Source organism: Scophthalmus maximus, chromosome 5 (assembly GCF_022379125.1).
Source record: "Scophthalmus maximus strain ysfricsl-2021 chromosome 5, ASM2237912v1, whole genome shotgun sequence".
Classification (NCBI taxonomy): Eukaryota; Metazoa; Chordata; class Actinopteri; order Pleuronectiformes; family Scophthalmidae; genus Scophthalmus; species Scophthalmus maximus.
In genome coordinates, this window is record NC_061519.1 from 11,355,496 (window position 1) to 11,367,500 (window position 12,005).

Below are 12,005 nucleotides of genomic sequence, written 5' to 3' on the forward strand. Positions count from 1 at the left end.
ACATCACAACAACAACGTACAGGTATGTGTTTTTATTTACAGGAAAAGAGACAACATTTGGATATATCCACTTGATTTCTAGCCGCAGTTAATCATGCTGCAACACGGGGTCCGACCGGGGGCGTGGGGCCCACCTCCACTGGCACGAGCAGGGTCTGACCAGTTCTCACCACACAGCGTACTGGGACTTGAGCTCCAGATAAAAAGTCTTTTTGGACTTTTACATGGAAATAAACAAAAAAGAAGACGAAACAACCGAACCCACTCGGACATTTGATGTCGTTGGCAGCAGAATGTGTCGCGTCACCTCGGACAGCGTCGCCTCGCGGTCCATTTCAGAGGATCTCCCTCTGAGCGCAGTTCAAGTGTGCACATATGCGAGGCCAGGAACCGTTCACACGTCACAAACTATAAGCAACATTTATAGCAGCAAACTGAGAACAGCGTGCGCGCACACGCACGCACGCACACACACACACACACACACACACACACACACACACACACACACACACACACACACACACACACACACACACACACACACACACACACACACACACACACACACACACACACACACACACACACACACACACACACACACACACACACACACACACACACACACACACACACACACACACACGAGTGAGTCTCCTGCACACGAAATGTAGACTGAATTCTGTGGCCCCGAGTCTTTAGCAATACAGTAAACGGCGGATCCGGCCCAGGTCTTCTCAGGCGGAGTTAGTGATTTGGGACAACGTGGGACTGTCAGACTCCGCTCCTTTGAAACTTTTTGACTCTTACCTGAACAGAAACGGACGCATTCACACGTCCACTCTCAGTGGACCTGAAAACTAAACTGCTTTGCGACACAAGAACAAAAAAACGAATGTGAATAGAGGATTTGACGAGTCCGGGAGGAGCTCACGTTGTGGTGCTTCATTGCCAAAATCTAAGCGACCAGACGACGACCACCTTTCTCTATCGTAAGTGCAAATCGACCCCCAGATATTTTTTAATCTGGAACTTTTATATTTCTCCTTTCGGTTTTGTCAAGTCCCATCGAAGGTCACAACATCTTTTAAGTCGAGCCCTGTTTGTGTGCTTTAGGGGGCTGCGAGGGGCAAAGGACTGCAGAGCTGAACAGGTGGTCCACATCTGACGGACATGCCTCCTCTGCACCGCGTCGGCTGACCTCCGGGCCTGTAACAGCGCCTTAACGTCGACACAATCCTCAGACATGTTGTAGGATATATTCTGTGTGTAGAGGTGGGGACGTGTAGGAAATGTCTCCTACGAGGGTTAATGAATTAATAAGTCCATGAACAGATCCACGAGGTTCTTCTTCTTCTGCTGCAAACAAATGCTGCGCCATCCCACCGTGTCTCTCTCATCACAGCCCATCGTCTCTCGCCATTCCCCTTCCATTCATCAGTCTCATTTTTTTTTCTTCCTTTTCCTCGTCTCACGCAGTTGAGTTCAAGGATTCAACGCTGTACAACATGTGTGTGTGTGTGTGGGGGGGGGGTTTCGTCCTCTTCCGTCACGTCCATCTCTCCATTTTATCCATTTCAGGGACAGAAGAAAAAAACTAAAAACATAATAGTTATAAAAAATTACGATCCATGTCCATTATCCTTCAGTTTCAACAATCCCGCCCTCGGGGGGATTGGCCCGGCGGTCCTGTCAGTTACGTGAGTGAGCCCTTTCAGTCAGTAGGTGGGGAGCGACGAGGACGAGGGCTGCAGGGAGCCGGACGAGTTGGAGCGTCTCATGTGAGGCAGGAGGTAGGAGTCCGAGCACAGCTGGTGGACGTCAAACCGGTCCTCCTTGCGGTACGCCAGGCAGCGCCGGATGAACGCCTGCGGAGCATAGGAGGACAGTTCAGGAAATGAGATGGGAGTCTGTACATGAGAGTGTGTGTGTGAGAGTGTGAGAGTGTGAGAGTGTGAGAGTGTGTGTGTGTGTGTGTGTGTGTGTGTGTGTGTGTGTGTGTGTAGACTCTTATTGTATTTACAGATACAACACTGGAGAGTCTACTATTTGGTTTTGTCCATCTGGAGACAAAGGCTGCATGATTCAGGAGGTTGTGTCACAACTCTGGTTGTCATTTACAGTTTGCACGTGTGTATGAATTACATAAGGAATTAAAACGCATTTGGAGGTCGTATGGTCACTTCGAACCACATTGACGCTCCGCCTACTCAGCTGACGTCCCCTGACGTAATGAACCAAAAGTTATTTTACACTTCTCAGTGCCCACACACTGAAGCGTTTGTGGCCACTGCCACAAAATAATTTAAAAATTGGGTAAAATCTTATTCTAAAGTAAAACGCATTGATTCACTCGGCTCCTCCTAAAACAAAACAACATCATTTGGTCTTTGCAAACATAAAAAACTTTCTTGTTCATTTACATTTAGAGCGGGAAATTGAGCTCTGATCACAAGTGTTCACAGGAGACGCGTTCAAGACATTTTAATGCCAACCTTTTTTTTTTAAATCTTCTTAGTCATTTTCAATTTTGGCACAGTGGTTGTGACTTGTGCTTTTGTGGTAAGGTAAAACAATCTTGAACGTGTGCATACGTGTATGTGTGTGTGCGTTACCTTGGCCTCTGTGCTGGCCTGGGGTTTGGCAGGAAACTGCACCTCTGTGGCTTTGAGGATGGTGTTTTCCTGGAGAATGTCTTGTTGTGACTGGTTGTGACCAAACGGCTGCAGAAAAGACAAAACGCTCAAATAACCACAATCTAAATCTCTTCAACCATCGAGCCCCCACGGCTGCTTCATGGAGACCGAGCTGAAGACTAACGTCTGTGAGGCACACGGCTTGTGTCAACAAATCTTTTCTTCTACAATTCAAAGCAAATGCTTCGAAGGATTAATGTAGGTGACCAACATGCTGTTAACCCACCTGCATCCGTGTTACTCTTTACTCTCTGCTCAGGCACAAATGCTTGTGTGATGTGTAGTGTTGTTGTGTCGTACCTTGCGTCCATAGAGGCACTGGAAGAAAATCACTCCCACGGACCAGACGTCCACTTTGTTGGAAATCTTGGGCGGCTCCTTCCCCACCACAAAACACTCGGGAGGGAGATACCTGGAGACGCGTGCACAGAACACTCACCATGTCAATCCATGTAAAAAAAAATAAAATAAAAAAAGGACTTCAAGGCAAAACAAGTCCAATATCAATGTGGCCGAATGATAGAGGAAAAGCAGAAAAGGACAGGAGCATATAACACAGCCACATATTTATAATAAATATACATTAGATGGGCGTGGAATATGTAAAGATTGATATACAAGTATGTTATGCTTGTTTTTTTCTTTTTTAACCAGCAAAAGTTCAATTACGACAAAATTACGAGATTAAAGTTGCAAATTTGCTAGAATTTTTTTTTATTGTTGCATGAAGATATTTAAGTTGTAGTCCCTTTAAGCTACAAACACAGAACATCCAGATAATTTAAATTATTAGAATATATTATAAAATAGAAACCAAATAAAAACAATAATACATATATTAACCTATATTTTTTATAAATTGCGTCTTGGGAAATGTACAGCAGCAACAACATGATGAAAATATGGTTTTCATCTTCACATTACAAGTTTGACAACTGTGTGAATTTGACAGGACGTTTGGGTTGGGGACAGGTCGACCTGGGGATTTGTGACGGGACGACTTAAATTATAGTACTGATATTATTTAAGAGAAAGCTATAAGAGAAAAAAGCAGCCATTATGTAATAAAAAATCTGGCTAGCCAGATCTTCAAACAAGCGACTACATTTTTTGGGGGGAAACAAGCCCAAAACCCACCAGTAGGTGCCGGCCCCCTGTGACGTGAGGTCCATCCCATCCACACCATAGTTATCATCGTCCATGATCTTTGACAGGCCAAAGTCTGTGATTTTTATTTCTCCACACGCTGTACCATCCACCAATAAGATGTTACCTGTGCACCACACACACACACACACACACTCAAGGTTAACAAGCAAAGCACAGCACAAAAAGTTTTTTTAACAGCTGACTGTAAAATCGCCAAGCATCCACTTCAAAAGAAAATGCAAAAACATTGCAAACAAAAAAGGTAGATCTGTGTCTGTCCTCTTGAATGTACAATTCATCTTAAAGTTGCCCCCCCCCCAGAAACGTGACGTGACCCACCGGGTTTGAGGTCGTAGTGGATGATGGGGGGCTTGATCTCATTGAGGTAGCGCAGGGCGCTGACGATCTGCATAACGATGGAGCGGGCCTCCTTCTCCGACATCAGCTTGTTCTGTTTCAGGTAGAAGTCCAGGTCATTTCCTTCGCAGAACTCCAGCACCGTGCAGAACCTGGGAGGACGCACGGGGTATACGGCCACATGTAGGGGAGAGAAAAAGATCCACATCAACAAGGACAAGTCTACGGTATCTTCCAGTTTCTGTGCAACAACACGTCACGAGCTTCCTAAACGCTCATATTTGAAATCTTTACAAATAACTGTTCAAAGCCACAGCGAAGAGAAAACTGAGGGATAAACAACCCTTAGGATACATCCACGCAGCAGGGCTGCGAGCTGGCAGAGGTCAGAGGTGACTCACGTGTCGGTGTCCAGAGAGAAGTAGTCGTACAGTTTCACAATTCTGGGATGGTCCAGCTGCTTGTGTATCCGGTACTCCCGGCACGCGTGCCTGGAAGGGAAAACAAAATGTCAAAAACATTTTCGTCTCCGTAACGTCTGGAGTCTGACCGCGTGGAACGAGACCTACTTGTGATAGTTCTCCTTTTTCTCCTCCCTCCAGTTCTTGTTGAGCTGGTGGATTTTCACAGCTGCGTAGCGCTGCTCGAACAGGTCGAACGCCTGAGGGCGACAAGAAAACACATCTGTCGGAACATACTTTACACGGGGAGAGGAAACGAGGACGGGGGGGGGGGGGGAATCAGTGGACGTTACCTTGTAGACTTCACTGAAGCCGCCCCTGCCCAGCAAGTGCAGCAGCAGGTACCTCTCATTCAGAGTGGGATGGTCTTTAAACCTGCGCGATGGAGAACATTAATGTTTGATATTTAGTATCAGCAGTTAACGTGAGGAGGAAATGCTCACCACTCTGATCTGGGAACTGGCAAATGTAATGCCGTTCGTAAAACAACTGATTTGCAAAGAGAGATAATTGTATCGATCTTCTGGATTACAATATCAACAATTTTATTGTTTCTCCAAGATCAACACCCGCAAGGCTGCAGGTTCGGACAACATTCCTGGTCGTGTACCGAAGGACTGTGCAGAGGAGCTCAAAGATCTCTTCACGGACATCTTCAACACTTTTCTGAGTCAGGCTGTTGTTCCGTCATGCTTCAAAGCCACCGCCATCATACCTGTTCCAAAGAAGCCCTCTCCATCCACTTTCAATGATTATCGCCCCGTGGCACTGACCCCCATCATCATGAAGTGCTTTGAAAGGCTTGTCATGGCTCAAATAAAATCCAAACTACCCCCCACCCTGGACCCTTACCAGCTGGCATACCAAGGTAACAGATCCACCGAGGATGCAATCTGTTTTGCTCTTCATCCAGCCCTCACCCACCTGGATACCAAGAACTCCTACGTCAGAATGCTGTTCATAGACTTTAGTTCAGCATTCAACACCATCATCCCTCAGCAGCTGATCTGCAAACTGGACCAGCTGGGGCTCAGCACTTCTGTGTAACTGGCTGCTGGACTTCCTCAGTGAGAGGCCACAGGCAGTACGGGTCGGCAGCAACACATCAATAACCACCATTCTGCGCACGGGGGCCCCCCAAGGCTGTGTGCTCAGCCCCCTGCTCTTCACGCTGCTGACCCATGACTATAGTGAAGTTTGCGGACAACACAACCGTGGTTGAAGGAGGTCAGCCAACGGGCCACGTGGTGTAGGGATAACAACCTCTTCTTGAACATCGACAAGACCAAAGAGGTTGTTATTGACTTCCGGAGAGGCCACTCCCCTAAACCCCCACTGACCATCAATGGTGCTGCTGTGGAGAGAGTGAGCAGCACCGAATTCCTGGGAGTACACATCAGTGAGGTCCTCTCCTGGACAATGAACACTGCATCACTGGCCAAAAAGTCCCACCGGCGCCTCTACTTCCTCCGCAAACTGAAGAGAGCAAGAGCCCCCCAACCCATCATGTGCATCTTTTACCGGGGCACCATCGAGAGCATCCTGACCAGCTGCATCACTGTGAGGTACGGGAGCTGCAACTCCTCCAACCGCAAGACCCTGCAGCGCATAGTAAAGGCAGCTGGACGGATCATTGGTGTCCCACTCCCCTCACTCCTGGAAACCTATGAAACCCGCCTCACCGGCAAAGCAACCAGCATTGTGGGTTTTTCAATTCCTCTGTATTGACAATAAAGTCGACCTGACTTCACTTTAAATGACATCAGACATTCAAGTACATATTTAAATTCATTCCTTACGCAGAGCTGTCCTCGTTGTTGATCCTCTTCAGCTCTCTGATGTGGAGGTTCCTCACCCGCTCCAACCGCTCCAGCTCCGCTTGGATCTCGGCCTCCTCCTGTGCACACAAAATCGCCAGGTGCACATTTGCATTTTTTTAATTCTCGCAGCGTTAAAATATGCTCGTAGAGAATCTCATTTGTGCAATTTAACTTTCTGCTGAAAAATTTAGACTCTGGTGGCTGTTCAATGAAGAGTGTGGGGGGGAACCTCTGCGTCTTTTAACTTCACTCTGGGCACTTCAAACAACCAGAACGCGTCACTTTGTCTACATTCACGCCTGGTGTCCAACACTGCTCCGGGGTTTTCAAGCCCCTGACACTTTTGAGAACGTAGCTGGCCCCCGTTTCAGTTTGAAAAACTTGAGTGTTTGCTCTTTAGTCTAGACGGAAACTGAGACTTTTGGAAGCTACGGTGAAGATGCACACTTGCTCGCCCGCTGATTGGATCTGATCAGTCACGACTACCAGTGGATAACAGATTACAAGTCTCGCCAACAATTCCGGTCAGTAACAGTTCCACCTCGTCATCCGTAACAAAGACGTATTAATGTGGAGGTAAGTGGGGTTTTTTTAATTCACACTGACAACACTAAGTTTACCTTTTCCAGGTATCAACACTTTTCTTTTTCATGATTTCACTGAATGAAATGTCTTTTGGAAATGATGCGTGACTGGTCTTAATTTTCCTACTGACCTTCTTCAGGTGTCCAAGGCGGAGCTTGAAGATCTCTTCCTGCTCGTGGTACTCGGCGAGGGTCAGTCTGCCAAAAAAATATAGACAGAGTCAAAAAATATACGAGCAGACGCTCTTTATTGGAAACATTAATTCTGATTGAGATGTCAATACATTCTAATCTGTTCCACCGAGCTTTGAGGTTTCTAATCCCCCAGATGACGACAGAGTGAGAGCGTCTCGCTCAGTTCTCAGTAAATTGAATAGAAATATGATGTGATTCAATGGGATAAACTCACAGCTGGGGTAAGGAGGGCTTGAGGAAGGGGTCCGAGTCGTTGCCATTGACCACCTTGGTTTTGCGCTGCTTGGGCTCAGAGGTGGAGGCCACCGAGAGGGAGGGGGACGCCGGGTTCGGGGGCTTCCTCTTGGCCAGCAGCTTCCTCTGTCGCTCTATGTCCTCCCTCTGCTGGTTGATGCCCTCCTGCTGCCTGTGTACAGTCGGACACAGAAGGGGAGGGGGAAAAAATTAACAGCTTTTCACTTTTTATTAAAGACCCTTCACATCCATTTCTACTGCACTGCCCACTGCAAAGGTAACACTGAGGATTTTCTAAAAAAAACGATGCACGCGTTTGCGGTTCCTCACTTGATTAGGTTCTGGAATGCATATCCGTCGGTCCACTGCTCCGTGTAGGACGCTCCGTGTCGGACGGTGGTGAAGTGGCCCAGACGCAGGCGGTCCTGCATGCTCTTCTCGCGACACGACTGCTTCTCCTGGGTGCTCTGTAGCACAGGAGCAGGCAGGTTGGTCGACACACACATACAAACACACGCACACACACGATCAGAAATGATGGGACAGTGAAGCTGAAGGCGTCTCAACAGCAGCAGCTAAAAGGAAGAGACTCGCCTCTGCGCTATATTTACATTACATTTGTGGCATAAACTTTAGTGCAAATCAAAGCAAACATGAGGCACAGTCCAAGACACGGTAGATCCACATGATCCCACGTGCAGATTAATGGTGTAAGAAATATGTTTAGGTTTTAATTACAGAGCCAAATGCTCCAGACAAGTTGAAGCCCTGCAAAGCAATGTATCACAGTATCGTTCAGTCAAAAGACTCAAAGGTCTACAAATCAAAAGAAGAGTTTTTCCCATCATTGGTTACCACCAGAGAATATTAGAAACTTTATTACCCATTTCGGGAGGTGAGGAGCTTCAGATCTAATACATGTTGCTAAGACATTAGCTGGAAGAACGTTTTTTAACTTTCATCTCTGTTAAACTCATACATGCTTCGTTGCTTTTTAGTTTGTTTCTCCTTTGGGCCGACAAAAATCAGTAATGGAGGCTTTAAATTTCAGGCGTTGTGATGTGAGGATGGACGTACTGTGAATATCCACACGTGAGTATGTATTCAAACACAAACACACCTTTTCTATCAGCAGTTTCTTGCTCATGGTGATGCACTTGTTGAGCCGCTCCTTGTACTTCTCCAGGAGTTTCTGCTGCTCGTCGATCTGTCGCCGCAGGTCACAGTTAGCCTGTTAAAGCGTGAGAGCAGGGAGTGTGTTAAACTCTGGTTGTGTACTAAGAAGTATAATGTAACTAAATCATGCCACTATGACACCCCACTACTTATCATCCAACACACGGGACACAGACACTGAACTCACCCTGAGCAGGTCGTCTATTCGCCCCTCTTTCTTTTCCAGGTCCAGACTCTTGTTGCTCTCCAGAGCAGCGAGTTTTAGGCCCGTTAGCTCCGTCTAAGATTACCACGCATGGAGACAGCGGTCAGATTGTAAACTTAAGGAATACTGTAATTAAATAAAGTGTGTCAAATGAGAGTGTGTGTTCTGTGTGCGCCGCGTTACCTGGACCAACTTGCTGGAGGACGCTTTGGGATTGTGTTCCCCGAAACACAGACTTGTGGGAGAGGAGCTATTCTGCCGGATCTACAGACAAAGAGGTGTTGTTGTTGTTTCGTTTAGTTTTTAAACCTTGCAGTAACACCACATCCACCTGCACATGCAAATAATTCTTGATAAATTTGTCCCGTCTGTTTGTGAAACACTCACGATAGAGCCCGGAGCGGAGTGCGAGCTCTGTGGCGAGCGGCGAGCTGACGGGAGCCCTCTGACAGGACTGGAACCATTTCCAGCCTGAAACTTTGCAAAAACAGAAAGAAAGAAAGATAGAAAGGAAAAGACTTGAGAATAAAGTTCAAGATGATAAGAATCGTGACACATTAGCGTAACACTTGCTGTTGTCGTGCTCACATCAAAGTAGTCGCTGATCTTGGGCCCGCGCGTTGACGTCTTCCCTGCATTGGAAATATGAACAAACTTTTTAATGCAAACTCGCAGTCAGACACGAAATATGACACTAATTTTGAGTGGCTGTCGGTCACACCTTGACTACTCTCTGAATAGGTGTCGGCTTTCCTCTTCCTCCCTCTGGACGACTCCGAGTGCTTCTTCTCTGGGGTCTGTAAAATCGATACGAAACAAGGGGGGCGGGGGGGGAGAGAACAGCGTTTTTTACCAAAGTACGAGTCAGCGGTGGTGTTCGGCAGGAAAGAGCAGCGGGAAGGAGAAGTACATACTGAGTAGGCGGGGGAGCTCCCTCGTTTCAAATCAGAGCTCTAGGAAGAGAAGAAAAGGAAGAGGCGGAGGTGGTGGAAGAGGCAGAAAGACGAGTGGGTGCCGTGCATGGAAAAAAAAAAGTAGGGGGGAATACATGTTTGTGTTTATCTGTGTAATGAAATGTGTCACTTTTGATTCTGGCGTGTTTTACCTCTGACTCCTTGTCGCTGGACGAGCCCAGGCTGCCGTAGCTGTGGTTGGAGGACTCGTTGGCCAGACCCTACACACGGTGAGAAGCGAAACAAAAGGAATGAATACAGAGTATGAAAAACAGTCGGCGCAGGTGTGTGTGTGTGTGTGTGTGTGTGTGTGTCTGTGTGTGTGTGTGGTGCGTCTGAAGTTCAGTGACCTCAGAGTGTAAACAACTCGGAAACAAAAGCCTAGAGGCAGGCCGCGTTTGGGAGGAATCCACGATCCTTCAGTTATTAGGGCGTGTCACTTGGCCCCATTGCATCGCGCAAATACTACCATGAACGCTGCATCCTTTAAAGGAAAACGGGAACTTTTACCTGCTTTTGCACCATCGGAATTCTGGTTAGTTATTTTAATTTCCCGGGCGTAGTCGACTCTCTGATCTTCTCGGAGCTCGGAGCTAGTCACTGGAATTAATCACTTTTGAACACAAGCCTCGAGTCCAGACGGCTTCAACTTGTGTACATTATATCAGAAGGTGAGAATGGAATCTAAAGCCATTGTCTTTCGTTCCCTCGAATCAACCTCGTTCATGGCGTATCTGTAAAAACAAGGCCGAGGCTCCCTCTGTGCATCCGTTACCTTAGTGCCTCCGCTGGTGCTCCCGGTGCTGCCTCCCGTGTTGCCGCTGACGCCGCCGGTGAACCGGGCCTCCAGCAGCTCCTGTCTCCTGGGGTCCAGGCTGTGCAGCTCCTCCATGGGGCCTGGTACGAGGGGAGGAGGAGGAGGGGACAACAGAGTAAGGTTAAGACGCTTACATTTTCACCATTACCAACACAGTAGTGAGCAGCACGGCGAGGAATCAAAGCAAAAGAAAACATTACCAGAGAATTTAAAAAATGACCTCTCTGAGGAGCGGAGGACAGAATCTACAGGGGAGGATTTAGAGAAAATTGGGAATGATCAAGAGGGACAAAAATAGAACATGGATTTAACCGGAGGTGCAGCGGAGGTAGCTTCTTTAAAAGATGCACTTTCATCCCATCCCACCAGCAGTTGATACTTAGAGATGACACTGCACTTCTAACTTAAGCAGTGAGGTCATTCGGCCACTGGGGAGCCAGGAGGGAGAAGGAAGGAGTGGAGGCCAGGCGCAGCGAGTCCATCGCAAAAAAAAAGGAAATCTTCTTTTCCCTCATTAGTGAGACTGCCACGGCACTGAACCGGCCCCTGACACACGAGTCCACCTCAATGCATTCAAAAGACTCTGCAGAGAGGTGGAGCATTAGCATTCGGAGACACTAGAAGTTTTATTCCAAGCAAAATCTTTTGAACACGCTGCAATGTCAATGAAAAAAACGGCTTTTAGGTTTACGGGACATTTAGGGCTTTGGTTTTGCAGATACACAATACATGCATGATGCTGCCTGACCGGGGCTGTGTTCTATGACAACCGGTTTACTCACTCTCTCTCACTCACTCACTCACACACTCTCACACACTCACACACTCACACACTCACTCACTCACTCACACACTCACACACTCTCACACTCTCACACACTCTCACACACTCTCACACACACACACTCTCACTCTCTCTCACACACACACACACACACACACACACACACACACACACACACACACACACACACACACACACACACACACACACACACACACACACACACACACACACACACACACACACACACACACTCCCTGCTGCTGCTGCTTGTTTGTTTGTTTGTTTGTTTGTTTCCTCATTGGACATTTCCTGGGCTGTCATCTTTCTACATACTTTAGCTTCTGGCACAGGCGCGAGCCCTAAAAGGCAGCGTGGACATTATGAACCCCCCCCCCTTGTGCAGAGAGACAAGAGAGCTCCACTACAGGGGCCCATGTGAGGTTATCTGAGGACAAGGCAGAGGCTGGTGTGGATGTGGATGCATTCAATCTATATAGCGGCTGGAGCTTTGTTTAAACAGCATTCGATTGCCAGTTCACATTAGTGGGCAGCACAAAGCTGGAAATTC

At 47.4% G+C, this 12,005-nt stretch overlaps 1 protein-coding gene across 6 annotated transcripts in view; it reads right to left on the reverse strand.

Moving 5' to 3' along the window:
- Positions 1–17: 17 nt before the first annotated feature.
- LOC118310278 (serine/threonine-protein kinase tousled-like 1-B) overlaps positions 18–12,005 on the reverse strand; it is a 13,361-nt gene continuing 1,373 nt past the window's right edge. The window contains exons 1-22 of one of the 6 annotated variants that reach the window (XM_035633062.2): positions 11,687–12,005; positions 10,609–10,730; positions 9,986–10,054; positions 9,795–9,833; positions 9,602–9,677; positions 9,469–9,512; positions 9,268–9,357; positions 9,064–9,144; positions 8,863–8,955; positions 8,620–8,730; positions 7,830–7,966; positions 7,480–7,671; positions 7,202–7,268; positions 6,466–6,563; positions 4,960–5,041; positions 4,775–4,866; positions 4,607–4,696; positions 4,188–4,357; positions 3,837–3,972; positions 3,000–3,111; positions 2,619–2,726; positions 18–1,871 (exon numbers count right to left, since the gene is read on the reverse strand). The exon at positions 11,687–12,005 is cut by the window's right edge and continues 611 nt beyond it. In XM_035633062.2, coding sequence (XP_035488955.1) covers positions 1,722–1,871; positions 2,619–2,726; positions 3,000–3,111; positions 3,837–3,972; positions 4,188–4,357; positions 4,607–4,696; positions 4,775–4,866; positions 4,960–5,041; positions 6,466–6,563; positions 7,202–7,268; positions 7,480–7,671; positions 7,830–7,966; positions 8,620–8,730; positions 8,863–8,955; positions 9,064–9,144; positions 9,268–9,357; positions 9,469–9,512; positions 9,602–9,677; positions 9,795–9,833; positions 9,986–10,054; positions 10,609–10,725 — 2,154 coding nt within the window. In that variant the 5' untranslated portion in view covers positions 10,726–10,730; positions 11,687–12,005 and the 3' untranslated portion in view covers positions 18–1,721. Of the gene's footprint in view, positions 1,872–2,618; positions 2,727–2,999; positions 3,112–3,836; positions 3,973–4,187; positions 4,358–4,606; positions 4,697–4,774; positions 4,867–4,959; positions 5,042–6,465; positions 6,564–7,201; positions 7,269–7,479; positions 7,672–7,829; positions 7,967–8,619; positions 8,731–8,862; positions 8,956–9,063; positions 9,145–9,267; positions 9,358–9,468; positions 9,513–9,601; positions 9,678–9,794; positions 9,834–9,985; positions 10,055–10,608; positions 10,731–10,850; positions 11,502–11,686 lie in introns of those variants that run through there. The other 5 variants (XM_035633061.2, XM_035633057.2, XM_035633058.2 and 2 more) reach the window with 5 other exon arrangements.